Below are 16,666 nucleotides of genomic sequence, written 5' to 3'. Positions count from 1 at the left end.
GGGGACGCTCGGCCGGCGAGGACGCCCTCACCACGCCCCGGCCTGGCCACCTCGGGGCGCCCCCGCTGCGGCCACGCACTCACCCCTCTCCCCACTAGCTCGCGCGCCCTGGTGGCCTGCGGTGCCCCAGGGCCTTCGGGCTCCTGGTTTCCACCCAGAGCCATAGGGCCTCGGCACAGGCGGGGAGGCCCTTGGAGAAGCACGTGCCTCTTTTCGAAGCCCGGTTTCCCCGGGGCGGGAACTCCAGCCGGGTCTCCGTGCGCCCGGCCACCGGGGCCCCTCTGCCTAAATACGCTGGCACCGAACCTTCTAGACGCCGCCGAGTAAGCAGGCCACGGGGACGCTTCTGACCTACCAGCAACCCAGGCCCAAGTGTGAAGTTCTGGAACGCCCTAGGCCAATCGGGGCCAACTAACAAATGCGACGAAACTGAGGCCCAGGGGTTTGAGTACCTTGCTCCGGAGGCCACACAGTTGTCTGAGAAGGCGCAAAGCCGGGTCTCCTGGTGTCATCCCCCGAACAGACAAGAGGACCGCTGCCCCCTCTCCCCCCCCCCCCCGCCAGAACCCGCCTCGGAACTGCGGGTGGGGGAGCGTAGCACCTGGGCCTCTAGCGCCACTGTCAGCTGCTGCGTGAACCGGGGCGGGACGAGCAGGGTGGGCTGAGGAGAGGGCCCGGGACGCCCTCCAACCCGGGTGCCCAAGTCCGTGCAGCGCGGGCTGGAAGCCTCTTTGCTCCGGCCGCCGGCCCGGCCTCTCCGGCACGTGCGGCCCCCGCACCCGAGGGGCCACGGCGCAACCGGGCGGGCTGGCGTTGGCTCCGCCTTTAACTGGAGGCGCTGCCCGAGGCGGAGCCCGCGCGGGCGCGGCCGGGCCCTACGCTCGGGTCTTCCTCCCGGGGCGGTGCCGGCGGGACGCGGCTGCGCCCTCCTGCGGGCCTTTGCAGAGTCGGGGATAATGGGTTTGTTGGAGTGGGAGGCGCAGTGCGCCCGAGCCGGGCCTACGGAGTCCAGAGGGAGGACACGGCCGAAAAGGCTTTTCTATAACCGGAGCTCGCAGCCCTAAGACCTTGCTCCGCGCGGGACTCCGAGGGAGGGGTCGTTCTCAAAACCCGGCCTCACGTTGTGTTCTCAGGTCTCACACGGAATCAGAAGAATAGGGTGTGTTGGTCACTTCGCAAGAAACTTTTCGTTGTTTCCTTATTTCCTTCCCGTCCGTGGACAAATTGAGCAGCTCTCGGCCTTACACCCAGGGGGTTTGGGGCCGAACAGAATCTGGACAGGGCCGGGCCCCTTGGTTTTCTGGGGGGATTATCCCACCCCATCCCCACCTCTTTCCGGTTCTTCTCTCAGGACAAGATGGAACCGTCCTTTCCGACCCCCTGCTGGGAGTGGGGAGTCTTCTTCCCCTGCCAAAGTGAAACGCATCCTGGGCGACTTTCCTAGATCTTACGTTTGCGTTGCAAAGAAACTTCAAAATACGCAAAAGATAACTTGACTACTTGTGGCAAGGGCCTGAGGGTTTAGAGGGACATCTTAGCACGTGGAAGGAATGACTCGGATCCCCTAGCTGCCGTGAAGCCACGCGGGACAGCTCAGCAGAAAGGAAGGTTGTCTGCTGCCAACATGCAGGACATGGATCGGTTTTTTGTCGTTTTGTTTTCTTTTCCTTTTTGGCTCAGCTCTGAAAGCATTACAGAGCTATCCTTTCCCGCCTCCCGACCCTCTTTCCCTCCCCCTCTTCTGTCTGGTGCAGGCAATTAGGGTGAAGAAATCAGTGCCAGGTTCCTGCCTCTGAAGAGAAAGGAATTGCTTCGGGAATTGAGTCCTGACACCTGTCTCTGTCCGGGATGGCGAGAGGGGATGCGGGGTCAAAACGCCTGGGGGAAGGGGGCGACCTGACCGGGAGGGGAGAACACTCCCTAAGAGAACGCCTCTAGAGATTCCTCTTGCCACGTCCTCCCTATCATTTGGCCTTCTTCTTCCCACAGGTCGTTAACAACGGGGGGTATTAAACACGGGAGTTTCCCTCCTTTTAGGCTCCCCGAGACCAGTACCTGGGGGCTGGAATCAGAAGAGCGACACTGACAAGCCGTTCATTAATTTGCATTTATTTTCGGGAAATAATGTCGATAAAGGGGGAGGAGGGGGGCTGCCTTACATTTCAACAAGTAATTTGTGATCTTCACATCGGACAAATCAAATTTACAAATTACTTTCCCACCTACTGGACGAAAAGGCCAAAGCCAAAATTGATACACAGGCGCGGGCTCTCCGCAGATTTCGGAGAATGAAGGTGCACTAAAAACTCACTAGACAAAACAGGGTTGTTTAAAGAGAGAGAAGCCAACAGAGGAATTGGAACTAGGGTTTGGGGCCTGGGTTGGTTGGGTCTTTTTTTTCCGTAATGCCGTATTTTTATTTGTTTATTTGTTTTGTTTTCGATTGGTCTCTACACCGGAACTGCGACTCTGTGCTTCGACCAGGTGAAGCGCTCAGTCCCTGCGTCCCCACCCAGCCTAGCCCCCTCCCCTGTACCCTGACTTGGCCGTTGCCTTCACACTCTCGGACCCTCCCGATCCTCCGCGCCCAGCTTCCTGGAACCAAAAGGTTCTCCTTAATAAATACACAGAGGGAGAAGGTGTGAGAGAGCAGGACAGCTTTGCAACAACTGAAAAAATAAAAGCGCCATCGTTTAAGGAAGAGAGGAAGGGGGACAGAGGGAAAATATTTTTTGCTTTTGTTTTATATATATGTGTGTGTATATATATGTATATATATGCTGTATATATCTTAAAGTTCTATTTCCTGGGCGCTAAGACGAGATATGCTCAGTTCAACCAACAGCAACTAAAAAGTTTAAATGGTCCCTGGAACGGACCCGACTATGTACAGCATTCCCGCCGAGGCGGAAGCTTGAGCCAGTTCTACGCAGGGCGGGGCTGTGCGCGAGAGGCTAGGGACGCGCTCCTCCCTCGGGCCGTGTCCCAGCGCATCCTGCTGGGGAGGGGAGAGCGCCGGGAAGCTCTGGCCTGCAGGCGGGGAGCGGGGCCGAGGGCTGCTGACGGGGCGGTAGTCTGCAAGCGAGAAACACTTAGTGGTTGTTTAATTTGGGGTAGAGTGTGGGTGCACTCCAGTGGGCAGACACATGCCAGTTAGTGATTCCAGTGTCCAGAAAGAATAAATAATAAAACTGTACGGTTCAAACAGCGAGCCAGAGCAAAGAGCCTCCGAAGGCTGCAAGTGCATGATAACTGCCCAGAAACACTGGAGGAGAGTGACTTAGGAGTTCGATAAGGGATGAGGAAGAGAGCACACAGCTCTCTCCATATAGAACTTGTGGGCCAAGCCAAAGCACCTGTCCCCTCATCCAAGGGGTGGGTGGGTCTGCACATCCCCCAAACAAGTGGCAGAAAGATGGGGGAAGCAGTGCAGGCAAAGGACATCTTTTAGGGGCATGAAAATTCAGGTCTGCAGAAGCCGAGGCAAAGGCGGGCGGTGCAGCAGCAGCAACAGGACGGGGACCACGGAGGGCGCAGGTAGTTGAGTTTCTTCTCCTCTTCCTCCCACTCCTGGGCTCACAAGACCTGGAACCGCCATGAGGCTTGGTCCTTATAGTCCAGACAGTCGGGCGAATTGAAGTTGAGTTTCCAAGCCGAGGAAGCGGCAGCGGCGCCAGGCTCCTTGTAATCCAAGCAATCGCCAGAGTTGAAGGCAAGCCCTGAGCCGCCGTAGCCCTGGTGGTGGTGGTGATGGTGGTGGTGATGGTGGCCTGAGGACTGGCTCAACGGGTGATGCGCGTGCGGATGGTGGTGATGGTGGCCGGCCATGGAGGAGGGTGCCATAGGGCTGAGCTGGTGCGGGTGGTGGTGCGAGTGCATGGGCGCTAGATATGAGCTGCAGTCCACGCCGCCAAAGTAGGAGGAGGAGGGTGCGGGGTAGCCCTGCCCATAGCTGCCGCCCTGGCTGTAGGACATAGGGTAAGAGGCTGCGGCCGAGGCGGCGCCTGCAGCAACCGAGCGCTGCATGCACGACGCGTTGCTAGGGGCGGCCAAGGGCTCGGGCACTGACACCGACGCGGGCGCTGAGCCCGGCGAGATGGAGGCTGGACTCCAGATGGATGAGGCAGCCGGCGTACTCAATGACGACGGGACCGCCACCGCCGGGTTCCCGCCCAGGCCTGCCGCCGCTGCCGCCGCTGGGTTGGCAGAAGCGCTGGATCCTGAGCTGGAAGACGAGGCGGAGCTGGACACAGCGGGCGGCGTGAACTGGCCGCTGCTTTCCGATCCCGAGCTCTCCCGCACCGGGGACGACTTCTTCTTGGCTGGGCGGCTCTTGGTCCCGCTCCCGCTCTGCTGCTGCTGGCGGCATTTGGCACGACGGTTCTTGAACCAAACCTGCGGCGGACCGAGTCAGGGAAAGGGTGTCAGGGGAACAAGTAGAGCCTGCTACTTCCCCACCCCTTACCCACCGCCCGGCCTAGGCTCTCTTATCCCTCTCCTACAGAGGCCTCCACCCCTCCTCATCTCCCGCCCGGCCAGCCCCTACCCCTGCGTTCCCAGCTCCTCCGCCCTCCCCCGTCCTTCAGATCAAAGATCCTCCTCTGGCAAAGTAGAGATGTGCACCTCCCCACCCCCAGCGCAACTCTGCCCTAGGGCGGAACATTTGCGTCTGTCCAGCCAGAAGTTCAGCCATCTCTAAACTGCTGCTGTTGGCTGCTTCCCGACAGCCTCGTGTATGTTTGGAGGCCCTGTCTTCCATGAATAGAGCTGAGAAAAGTGCGGAGAGGCACGAAGGAGGCCTTAGAGTGCAGGACAGTCACCAAGTCTGAGGTGGGAGCCAGTCGGCCCCTGGAGGCCCAGCGCTGGGCAAGGCGAGAATTTGAGCAGATGCAGGAGCAAGGCGGGGAGGCTGAACAGAGGCAGTACTCGGGGGACTAGGGAAGGAAGCCTGAGCAGAATTTGGTTCGGTTTCTTGGCTCCATGTGGGGAACCAAATGGGACAAAGTTCTCACTCCTCTTGGAGAGCCCTGGTACATGGCACAACATTCCTGGTTCTTTCTCGAGCCTCGAGGGAAAGCAGGCGAGATAAAAAGGCCCTTGAGGAGAGTTCTGGGTTATAATCCAAATAGTTATTTTCATCGCAAAAACAGAAACAGCAAAGCCGGTAGCCGGGTTTTGCGTTCGGCATCATCTCTGGGCAAAAGAAACATCTAATCAAACCGGTGCTACCCAGGGAGCGCCCTCCGACAGGGCATCAGGCTCCATTTCCAGGATTCCTGGGATGCAAGGCAAGAGCGAAGGCACAATTCAAGACCCCGAAGAAAACTGCCAAATCCTGGAATGGCCGAAGAAGCAGGGGCAAGTGTTGGGCTCTCTGGGCACTTTACATTCGGGAATCTTGCTTATCCTCCCGAAACTCTAAAAAGGATTTTCAATACCAAAGATTCCCTGGGACCAAGGGCCGAATCTGGAGCTCTAAGCTAGTGCCTTTAACTTTGCCCCTTTTCCAGGCCCGGGCTGAGCGCTAGGGGGAGTCTGAGAGGGCCTACCTAGTCTGTGAGCCCGACCCACACCAGACCACCCTTCCCAAGCCCTCTCCAACTAGCCCCAGAGCCCCTACCCTGACCCAGGAGCCCTGGGCGCACACACCTGAACTCTGGACTCTGGTAGGTTGATCTTGAGGGCCACCTCCTCGCGCATGAAGATATCAGGGTAGCGAGTCTTGGCGAAGAGCGCTTCGAGCACGTCCAGCTGTGAGCGTGTAAAGGTAGTGCGTTCCCGCCGCTGCTTCCGTGGGGTGGCTGAGGGGACACGCGGGGGCGCCTCGGGTCAGCGGTGGCCACAAGGACCCAAGCTAGAGAGCTCAGACAGGCCCCAGGCAGGCCCTGCACAAGGCCATTGCGAAAGAGAGCCGAGCTCCAAGTGAAAGAAAAACTCCCCCAGGAGGCCAAGCCTGAGAGGCCACAGGTGGGAGAAAGTGCATATGTGAGAATGGGAACCAGTGTGTCTTCGACACTCTAGAGTTGCCCCCTTCCCTACCTCTCAGAGGTTAGGAAAGGAAAAGAAGTTATATAATGTCCCTTTTTTCACCACCTCTCCCGCAACACACCCCTTGGCCGGAGGATGGGGAAGGAGTGCACAGAAACACCACCTGGAAAACACTTTCCGAAGGAATAAATGGGGGTGAAGGAGTGGGAGCTAGAAAACAAAACAAAAAGCCAGGATTTGGCTCAAGGCTTCCACATCCGCAGTGCAAAAGTTGGTGGAAATGACCCAGAGAGAGAGCAATGTAATTAGAGACAGAGAGAGACAGAGAGAGAGAGAGAGAGAGAGAGAGAGAGAGAGAGAGTGTGAGAGAGAGAGAGCGCCCCTCTTCCTCATCTCTGCCAGTCCTTTCTCATAAGTAAAGCTTGGCTCTTCCTGTCAGGGCTTAGAGAGTCTTCAGATTCCTTATTCCATATTGGGGGGGGGGAAATAGATTCATACACACACACCAAAAAAGCCACCCATGGGAAACTACCCAAGGTAAATGCGCCCTGTGCTGGTGGTAGGACCCCAATGGGAAACAGGTTGCCCATGTGGCCAGGCTGGGAGGGCACACATTACACAACCTCACTGCCCAGGCCCACTTCACCCAGCCAGCCGTGACTGCCCTGTGAGCCTGCAGCCTTTAGTGCATTATAGGCATCCTAGCCAACCTGCTCCCTGGGCCTGCTCAGCGACAAAAATGTGTGCTGAAACTCGAGAGTCTGGGGATTCTCAAGATATGCAGGGGCTGGGGCAGGGACCGGTGCTCACCCGGGTAGCCCACGGAAGGATGCAGGAGGTCCATGGCTGGCCCGGCCAGGCCCAGCCCGTTCATGCCGTATGGGGGTTGTTTGAGGTAAGACATCATGCTAACAGCCGGGTGGAGGCACCCCGACGGATCCAGGGGGCTGGGGCCAGGCGCAGTGCGGAACTCCCACTGCGCAGTCCTTCAAGCTCTTTGGCGTCTGGGGGCCCGGCCTACGGAGATAGGAGACACATAAACAGTGATTGGGAGCCATGTCGGCCTCGTTGTCTTGTCCGAGGCAAGGAGCCACGGGATGGGGAGGGGATGAAGGCTACAAAACTTGGCGAGGCGGTCAACTCAGCTCTACACGGCCTTAGTCTAAAAGTCACAGCTTCTTTGAAAAAAAAAAGTAAGCTTTTCTTGGATCTTGGATCATCTTTTTGCACTTGGAATTGTAAAAGACATTCGTAGGGCGTCACTAGGAGTGAAGAGAGGCTTTTAAAGCAGGGCCAAAATGGAAAGGCCATAGCCTGAAAAGGGAGTGTACAAGGTCCCAAGTCTAGGCAAAATTCTGGTCCGGTAGGAGCAGGCCTTAATACTGCAAAAGCAAACATAAACTCGGCACCAGTGAGGCAGGCTGCCCAGGGAATAAGGGGTTGTTTCGTTTTGTTTCAAATATTTTTGGAAGCGGGACGAAAAGGTAGGCTCCAAAGAGCCAAGGTGAGGCACTGAGGGGAGCTCCCAGTGCCTGGGCCTCTTTGGGATGCAGTGCCCACTTAGGAGAGTACATTCCTTCAAAGGTCTCCCCCACTGGGTCTCAGCCACTGGGTCTCAGCCCCAGAGCCCACAGTCACCCCTCTAGTTAACCTCTCTGTGCCCAGTCGTTGAAAGATTGCTCACCGGGAATCCCACCACACCTTAACCGCAGTTACAGGCCCAGGGCCTGCAGAGGCGGCCAGAAGACGCAGAAGGGGCCACTGTAGAGGTGGCGGCTGTAAGACGCGGCGGGAGGTCAGGGCGCCTCGCCACAGCCGCAGGCCCTTCTTCGCGAATGCGAGCGGATCCTTCTTTCCGCCTGGTTCTGGCTGCGGACAAAGTTGTCCCGGCGGAGGCTGAAAGGTGACCCGCCGAGCTCCCCAAAAGGGCTCACGGAATTGGGAGGCCTGAGTGCAGCCTTCTCCAGTGCTGCCTGCCTGTCCTACCAGATGAACCCGCGGCCCCAGAACCCGATCGAGACTAGACAAGTAGGCCTCGGGCAGCTTAACTCGCGCTGACCCGCACTGGAAAGTCGAAGACTCGCTTCCCCGGTTACCTCCAACCAGAGACGCTATTCTCAGGGGGGTAGTTAGTAGAGCTGGGGGAGAGGGACCGGGGCCCCAGGGGACCTGTCGCTTCACTCCGCGTTGCGGGAATCCAAAGCAGGCCTGGGGCCCAGGCTAGGAGTTCAGGGAGAGCAGTAAGAGGTAAGAAGCCTCCCACTCCTAGCTCCAGGACCCATGGTCCGGGCTGGGGGAACACGGTTTGCAGGGAAGAGGACGAGAGGGAAACAGCGGAGGGCTCCAGGGCCCAAAGAGAATGGGACGTCAAAACGCGGCGCCTCTGCTAGGCTGCAGCGTGAGTTTTCAAAGACTTTCTTCAAACTTAGCACTTCAGCTTGGTTAGTTCGGAGGAGGCGGGGGAGGGGGCGCGGGGCCGAGGCTTAGATCTCGGGTCTTCCGCTCACCAAGAGGGGAGAGAGGCCGCTCCCCAGCCCCGCCCACCTGCCGAGGACCCGGGAAGCTGAGACCCGTTTGAGGAAGGGGAGGTAAGAACAACCGACGAGCTCCCGGAGTCCAGGGCCGCCCCACGGCTTTCTCCTTACCTGCCCTCAGCTGCCGGGGCCGCTCACCATCTACCTCGCGCCCTCACACAGGCCCGCGGGGCAGCCAACCTGCAAAACAGAGCGGCACAGGAATTACTCGCCGGGCCGAGCGGTTGGTTTAGGATCCCCGGATTTCTTTCTTTCCCCAACTTCCCTCCTTCCTTCTCTTTCTTTCCAGTGGCTTTGTGCGTGTCCCTCTAGGTTTCACTTTATTACACAGACACTTTGTTTGCAAAGCCCTACGCGTTCCCGAGACACTACCTCGCCCGGGACCGCGCCGAGGGGCCGCAAGGGGTAGGGTGGGGGTGAAAGGGGCAGAGTTGGGAGGTGGCTCGCGGTTGCAGTTGCACTCCCGGTACGACGTGGAGGCGGTGGGGCCGGGGGAAGTCCTGCAGAGGCACTTTGCGAACTAAATAAATCAAGCAATTTACCTTGTCGGAGTGGCTTGTCTTGCCGGGTTGTTTAGGTGATTGGAAATGTAGCCTGATGAAGATTGATCACCTTTCTACTGCCCTCCCCGGGTATGTGAACGCGAGGTGAGTGCGTAACGGGGCTATGCTGCCAATCCGCGGCCCCGCGCGGGCTGAGTGACAGGAAGCCGGGCAATGGCAGCACGAGCCGGGGGTTACCTCCGCGCGCCCCCGCCCTCCTCCGCCCCCTGCACCCCGCCCTCCAGGCCCGCCCGCCCCGCCCCGGTGGCGCGCTAACTCCAGGGCTTGGCTGGCAAACGCCGCGCAGAGCGAGGCGAAGACAGCGAACGCTGCGCCAGAGCCCCGTCCGCATAGAGGGACGCCGGTCCCGAGGCCGCCCTGGGGTCCCCGCCCTTCCCTCGCCCTTTCGGCGCCCGGCAGGGAGTGGCAGAGAGGAGGCGAGGTGCTGGCGAACCGGTTCCCTCTCTCTCTCTCTTGCACGCCACCCCGCTCGGCGGCCGGGCTGTGGGCTCTTGGACTCCGGAGCCTCGGGCTGGAGTGGAGGGGGCCCCCAGCCCCTCTCGCGGCGCCTTGGGCCCCAGCGTCGTCTTTCACCGCGCCGCCACCTGCAGACCGACGCCGCGGGCGGCTCGTGCTGGCACAGGCTACTCCGCCAAGCGCCGGAGCAGCTCTGGGTGCGCAGATCCCGCCTCGGCGCCTCGGGATTCCCGCTCCCGGGAACGGCACCCGCAGGAGAGGCACCGCCGCTTACCTACTCCTCGGCGTCTCCTGGGGTTCACAGTCCCCACGAAGGGCGTTTGCAAATCTTAGACGCTTCTACTGAAGTGTTGGAAGCCAGCGTCTCCTATCCCTTACACACACACTGCTTCTGAATCGAAAGATTCTGATAGGAAGGAAACTTTCTCTTTCACACTCATTCTCTGTCTTCTTCCCGATCTCCTTCTACCGGGGACCATTTGAGGGAAAACGTGGCCACAGACCCCTGCCCTCGATTTCTTTCTCACATACCGCTGAAGAAGCCTTGGGGCGATTTCCCCGGATTGTTCGTACTGGCGAAGCCCGTTTCCCAGCCGAACAAACTTCTCAAACCCATGTACCTGTGTGGACTTTTCAAAGCACCAAAAATATGTTTTCGCCCCAACCCTCAGCAAGGCAATTCTTGTAAGTGGCACCTCCTTCTGAATATTAGGCACCACTTTACTCCCTTTCGAGGAATTCTTACCTCTTTTCCTAATCCCCCCTCCCCTCCATCCTAACAGGCGGAGTGAAAAGTTTGAGCCGGAGTAAGTGTCTGGGCGAGTCAAGGAGCCGCCCGGCGCGTCGCGGTGGGGAGCGCCAGCGCTGCCGGGGCCGCGAGGTCGGGCACCGAGGGCGGACTGGGCTCTGGGTGAGGAGGAGGAGGAGGAGAAGGAACGGGGGGCCCGCTGAGTGAAAAGGGGCCGCGGCCGCCGCTCATCAAAGTGCTTCCCCCTCCCCCAAGCGACACTTCCCTTTGGAGTCCGAATAAAATACGGTAACAGAATATGATGGAGGGCACACTGTTTCCTTAACTGCTTCTCAAAGGACCCGGGAGATCTTCTTAGGACCTTTAATAAGGCTTTGGTCGGTTCTTTTGTTGATCTCTCAAAATCAACTCCTTCTAATTGAAGTTGGAGCTGAAAGCGAGCTAATGTTCAAAGAAAGTGGCCGCCAGACCAACGAAATTACATTTTTTTTTTTTTGGACGATGAGGGAACATCTAATCAAAGGGGCAAAGGAGGAGGGGTGGGAGTGGGGGAGTATGAAGGAGAAAAGGAGGTTTTACAAGATCCTTCTCTGGTTCACAAAAGTCAGCGACACGGGCGCTTCTCTCCAGAACAAAGACACCGCAGCCCATTCACAAAAGGGAAAGAAAGACAGAGACAGAGAGAGAGAAAACAATAAAAGAACGAGAGAAAAGGAAAAAACATGAGAAAGAAAAAGCTTTAACAGGAAAAGAAACTGCGCAGAGCGCAGCGCTGACCCGGGCGGAACACAACTTCGGCTCTCGCAGGCCCCCGCGCGCAGTTGCCCGCGAGGCCCGCGGCTCCGAGTCCCTGCGATGGTGCAAAGGCTTAAAGAAAGAAATGAAATACTCCCGCGCGCCTTCAGTTCTGGGGAAAGGAGCGGGCAGGAGGGCACTAGTTTGTGGGGGAAAGGCGTCCTGGAGTGCGCGGCGAAAGCGTCTACGTCCCGAGCCCGCCGCTACCCCAGCCCAGGCCTCCGCGCTCTGTGCCTGGGCATAGCCGTCCAGTGCCGGGGTGCATGCGCGTGTCCCAGCCCGGAAACCTCTCGCGCTCCTGCCTCCTCCGGGCCCTGTTCCGCCTGCCGCTGCAGTGCGGGGCCGAGGTCCGGCGCGGAGAGGTGGGGCTGCTGTGCGCGCTGGAATGTGCTCAGGCAGTCCCCTGGGCCCGCCACGCGGGAGTCCAGCGCTCGCGCTTCCAGATGCTGCCACGGTCTCGGGGAAGTTGGGAGGTATCAAGTAGCACAGCCCTCCCCCCCTAATGAGAGTATTTATCTAATCCCAAATTGCAGGCGAATTTTCTTAATGCTCAACTCATAAAACCCCGGGATTAAGAAAAGAAAGAGAGGGAGAGGGAGGAGTGTAGAGAGGGAGACAGACTGAGATGAAAGTTTCTGGTACGCGTCGTGGAGGACTGAGGCGGCCGTCGCTAGGGCAAATGTCCAGGTGGGAGACGCTGGGCCAAAAGCTGCGACCGTTCCTGCAACGGCCGCAGAGCGGGGAGGAGAAGAGGGGGGCATCACCGAGGGAGAGCAAGTCCACCCAGCACGAGGCCCCCGGGCCGGGGAGGGGGCGTGGGAGCTGGGCCCTGGGACCCGGATCCAGCACCCAGGTGACCTCGAGGCCGGGCCAGACTCTGGGGGACACTTGGGACAGGGGGAGGGGTTTGGCTTCGGGGTCGTGGGATCCTCGCCAGGGGCGGAAGTTCTGCACCGGCCTGCGGGCTGTGCCCAAGCCAGCCTGCTGCCAACGCTCCTCCTCCCCAGCGACCCCCGGGCCCATAGCTCCTTTTCCCGCAGCGCGGGCTTTCTGGTTCCGGGCGGCTCGGCACGCTGGGCTTGCGCCTGCGCTCGGCTGGCAACCTCTGGGCACAATGCGACGAAACCGGGACGCGGCGCCTTCGCCCCGGGCCTGACCCCACTAGTCCCGGGGGTCCGCGCTCCGCCGCCGCTGCGGGGCGTACGGGCGCCACACAGCAGCCCAAATGGAAACCCCGCGCGGTTCGGGACTGGGGCAGGAGGGACAGCAAATGTGGGGCTAGGAAAGGTTTGTCATTTGACAGGTCGGAAGCGGCGTGGGGGAGCCGCCTCTCCGCAAGGCTCATCCGGAGGGAAGCTTCCCCGAACCCAGCGTAAATGGGATGGTGATGCTGGCCGCCCAAGCCCCCGGCTGCTCGGGGCGGGCGATTTCATCTGTCCGCTTCCCTGGGGTTCGAGTCGGGTTCTGAGAGCTTCCCCCGAAGAGCGGCGGCTAGCTCTGCTCTCCTACTTGAACAAAGAGGACAAAACCTCAATTCCATTTAGTTCTGATAACTTTTCAATAACTTCTTACAATCCTTGTCAGGAAGAAATTCTACCGTAGGAAGTTATATTGTTTTGAAAGACCGGCAGTTGAAGGCGGCTGCATACTTTTCGGACGCAATTTATGTGTATGTGTCTGTGTGTATATTTACATATATGTACGCGTGATCTAGGCTAAAACATAGATGTTAGAGGGCTGTTTCTGTCTCTAGACTTGTTGAACGAGCTTGCTTTGTTTTGGACACCTCTGTACAGGAGTGATGGAAACTACCATAAAATCGCCAGTTTTTTCTGTAGCCTAGAACTTTTTGTTAAAAGTTCCCTTTCCCTCATCTCATACACACACCTGCACACAGGTATCCTCGTTGCTGACAATAACCTTTTCTTTTTCTTCCTTCCTTTCTTTTTTTCCCTTTCTTTCTTTCTCTTTCTTTTCTTATTTCTTTCTTTCACTTCAGCACCTACAGACTTGCAGGTTATCAGAAGTCATAATTTTTCCTCATGAGTGCAGCATTATTAACATTTGAGAATAACGTGGAGAATTAATCCAGATATTACCATTTTTTCAGTGCTGTGGAATCACAAATTTCCTCAAATCTTTAACGCAGATGACCCTTGACAAAAGAGAACAGTTTACACTGCTTAAGAAAATATTAGTAATTGTTTTTCAGTTGCATATGTGTGTCAGCAGGGCCCCTTTGGGATATTGTAAACTTACTCAGCTCCAAATACAGCCTAGTATCCTGCTCTGCATTCAAGAAGACCATTTTCTCCCACATGAAAAGTCTTATGGATATAGGAATTTCTCAAACCAGTGTCAAGTTTTCATTGCAAGGAAGTATCAGCAGTAGTTAAGGTAAGAAAGTTTCTGCTTTTATTGAAAATTTATATATGACTCAGTATTGTAATAAATAAACATAACCATTTTCACAAAAAAATGACAGTGCTATGCTAGAGAAGAAAATATTAATTGGGAGATTTACTCATACTGGCAAGACAGACTTTTATCAATACAGAATAAATATTAACAGCATTCTTGAGCCAGTGTTGAGACCCAACAAAATGTAGGAACCAAGCTAGATGTAATAAATAATTATCCAGAGCAAAAGATGGCGCATTCTCAGATGATAAGACTGTCTTTGTAAACTGATGCATGTCAATTAGCCCCATCCTCACAGCTCACCTTCAAATCATAGGACTGGTCTCAGGCTACATTAAAGGGCCGTCCTCTAAGGAAAGCAGAGGACAGGAACTCTATTATCCTTACCGTGAAATGCAAAACAACTGCGGAAAATCCCACTGATAAATAGAACACAGTTTAATAAGTAGATTGAATATGATCTAACTATAAAATTTAGGTAAGAGTCAAGTGTTACATATGGCAGGACTGGAAAAAAATCATTCATGACATTTTTCTTACCCCCCACTTACCCCCCCCACCATTTATGCTATTAACAACAACAACAGCAACAACAAAATGTTCCAAAATTTTCTCCCATCAAAAACTGAGTTAAAATAATGAGAAAGGTTTTCTTTTCTTTCTTCTTTGAACAGTCTCTTGAACACTCTCAATACCAATCACTCACAAAGTGTGCAAATTTATTTCACATGATTTCAAGGAAATGATTAACTCACACGCAAAAAATCCTTAAACAATGCTATTTTGGAATTTTGTATATTATCTGGAGAGGAGGGAGGAAAAGGGGTGATGGTGGTGGTGGTAAAGAAGTACAGTCCAGCCCAAAAAAATGTTAAAAGTTTTAAATCAACAACGAGTCTGACATTTTCTGGTCTGGGGACCCAGGATTAAAATGTTGGGAGATTCTGTTCCGGCTCCTATTGAAGAACACATTTCTCTTCTTTCTTGGCCATCTTGCCTTTGTTTTGCTCCAGAGTTCGCTCCAAATGTTCATCTTCCTCTTCAGCCCTGGAAGTCAAACAGGAAATACATTTATTTTTCTACGTGGAGGGCAGAGCTGCACTCCCCTCTCACCCAGCAATCCGAGCCCCAGCGGGAATAAGAATCCTGGGGCCAGCGCGAGGAGGGGGTGCTGCCCCCGGCCCACCGGAGACCTCTGGACTGAACTTTCTACAAACTTCTCGGCGCCTCGGCTGGCGGCGGAGACTCGACCCCCGACCCCACTGCCCACTCACTGCTTCTCCTGCGCGTCCAGGTCCCTGACGAGCGCGTCGCGCTTGTTCACCAGGGCCACCAGCTCATCCAGCAGGAGCTGCTCGCGTCGCTTCTGGGCCTCGGTTTTCTGCCAGTCTGCAGAGGACGGGAGGCTCGTTACCCACCCGCAGGACCTTGGCAAACCCTTCCCCCTTCCTGCCTTTCCCAGTTTCCTTGTGTCTCTCCACAAACCATGATACAGAGCCACTAACTAGTGTTTTATGGGGAGCTAGGCAGTCCAGATGAAGATTTCACCCTAAAACCCCAATTCCTAAATATTTCCCACAGATGGAGATGGCTACAGCTGGGCTGGAACCTGCAAAAGAGGCCAGGTGTGAGCCGGTTGTCAGCCGGAGGTGCACACCTGATTTTGCCAGAGAGGGGGTAGGGAGAGCCGGAGGCCCAGGAGAGATCAGCCGGAGGGGTTGGGGGGGGGGAGTGGGTAAATGAGGGGGCGGGAAGCAGAGACGGGCGATAAAAATCACTCTGAAAAGGCTGGAGAATCTGCTAGAGAACCTATCCTCCTCCCCCACCCCCATGCTCACCCCATACAGCCCATTCTTCGCTAATTTCCTCTTCGCTCTATTTTAGCAGTTGGATGTATCTCACACTGGGCGCCATATGCTTCACAATAACTTTAAAAGTAGTGAATCGGCTAATTAGCATTTTTCTTTGAAGTAAAAAATAAATTTGCTCTGCAATATTACACTGCAGCTCTCGATCGCATCACAGCCAGTTTTCTTTTGGAGAGGTTTGCTGGGTGGTTTAAAATCAAAGCACTTTTGCAAAGGAAAAATTACATACTTCTTTTTGAACCCCCACGTTAAAGGTTGGAAAATCCGAAGGGCAGTGCGCTTTCCATGGGCAGGGGCAAGGTTTTTGAGGGTTTTAGGACCCAATAATATATTTCCTAATCTTTGCTGGTCTGGTAATTTCCTTAAGATGAGCAGCAGTTTCGCTTAATGAAAACAGGACCAAATCGAACATTTAAAGCACTTTTAAAACCAAAGCCAACTGCTCTCTGGCCAGACTGTAAGGGCTTGTAGCTGTCAATCAACCCCCAGTCTACCCCGCCTCCCTCATTAGGAAGGTAAACAATGAAAAGAAGAAGTAGATGATGAGGCAGATAGCAGAACAAATGAGGACCTAGAGGGAAACAGGACACCAGCCTTAAAAAAAAAAAAAAAAAAAAAAAAAAAAACCAACCCTGGCCACTGCACTGACTCATGCATCCCCCTCCCCCAGCAAATGCACTTTCCAAAAAACAGAGGGGAGTGCAATCCTTTCTGGTTTCTCTCTTCTCTCTCCATTGCCCTGGGCAATCATGTTAAAACTCACATGGCTGGTGCTTATTCAGATAAACCTAACAATGCACACCGCTGGTTACCATGTGAATCTTCACAAACCACACAAGAATGTGCTGGTTCAAATCCCCCCGACCCCCTCCAAAGCAAAATTTATTCAAGACAGCAAACTGCTCAGCAGCTTTATGAAAGCAAATGGTGCTAGAGGGAATTCTATCTTGTATTTACAAATTAAAAATTAGATGCATCATCATGCAATAAAGGTTAGAATAGCAGCAAAAAAAACCCTAGGATGGTTTATTCAATTCTATCATTATTCTTTTCTTTATAAGCTCAAATACATACATACATACATATGAAACATGCCATGTATTAATTATCCACATTTGATACAAAAATTACACAAATAAGGACATGAAATAACCGGTCACATTGCAGTCTTATAAAAAGAGAAGTGAAATATTCTATCGCATGGGAAGGAGTAAAGAAACTATTACTATGGAAAGTTTTTTCTGAATATAAGAATTAACAAAAATGATAACTAAACAGCAACATCGAACAAAA

At 55.1% G+C, this 16,666-nt stretch overlaps 2 protein-coding genes across 9 annotated transcripts in view; both read right to left on the bottom strand.

The window, feature by feature from the left end:
• Positions 1-2,093: 2,093 nt before the first annotated feature.
• Positions 2,094-9,846, bottom strand: OTX1 (orthodenticle homeobox 1). 2 transcript variants are annotated; one of them, XM_029936234.1, is made up of 5 exons: positions 9,816-9,846; positions 8,634-8,702; positions 6,799-7,005; positions 5,650-5,801; positions 2,094-4,395 (listed from the first exon to the last, which is right to left on the bottom strand). In XM_029936234.1, the coding sequence occupies exons 3-5, from the start codon at positions 6,893-6,895 to the stop codon at positions 3,577-3,579; spliced, it is 1,068 nt and encodes a 355-aa protein (XP_029792094.1). In that variant the 5' UTR covers positions 6,896-7,005; positions 8,634-8,702; positions 9,816-9,846; the 3' UTR covers positions 2,094-3,576. The 2 variants fall into 2 exon arrangements, with proteins under 2 accessions (XP_029792094.1, XP_029792093.1); XM_029936233.1 differs by lacking the exon at positions 9,816-9,846 and adding an exon at positions 9,065-9,109.
• Positions 9,847-13,476: 3,630 nt separating this feature from the next.
• Positions 13,477-16,666, bottom strand: part of EHBP1 (EH domain binding protein 1) — a 443,082-nt gene continuing 439,892 nt past the window's right edge. For all 7 annotated transcript variants that reach the window (XM_029937456.1, XM_029937455.1, XM_029937459.1 and 4 more), the window contains 2 exons: positions 14,780-14,894; positions 13,477-14,552 (listed from right to left, as the gene is read on the bottom strand). In XM_029937456.1, coding sequence (XP_029793316.1) covers positions 14,462-14,552; positions 14,780-14,894 — 206 coding nt within the window. In that variant the 3' untranslated portion in view covers positions 13,477-14,461. The remainder of the gene's footprint in view (positions 14,553-14,779; positions 14,895-16,666) is intronic.

This window comes from Suricata suricatta, chromosome 4 (genome assembly GCF_006229205.1).
Source record: "Suricata suricatta isolate VVHF042 chromosome 4, meerkat_22Aug2017_6uvM2_HiC, whole genome shotgun sequence".
Lineage (NCBI taxonomy): Eukaryota > Metazoa > Chordata > Mammalia > Carnivora > Herpestidae > Suricata > Suricata suricatta.
This window is presented reverse-complemented; position numbering and strand designations above follow the sequence as displayed.

What these genes read in the sequence shown, in the direction of transcription:
- OTX1 (XM_029936234.1), bottom strand. Translation starts at nt 6,895, where the DNA reads ATGATGTCTTACCTCAAACAACCCCCATACGGCATGAACGGGCTGGGC. An exon ending in TCCTTCCGTGGGCTACCCGG is followed by an intron (nt 5,802 to 6,798) that starts GTGAGCACCGGT and finishes GTGTCCCCTCAG; the next exon opens with CCACCCCACGGAAGCAGCGG. An exon ending in TACCAGAGTCCAGAGTTCAG is followed by an intron (nt 4,396 to 5,649) that starts GTGTGTGCGCCC and finishes GGTCCGCCGCAG; the next exon opens with GTTTGGTTCAAGAACCGTCG.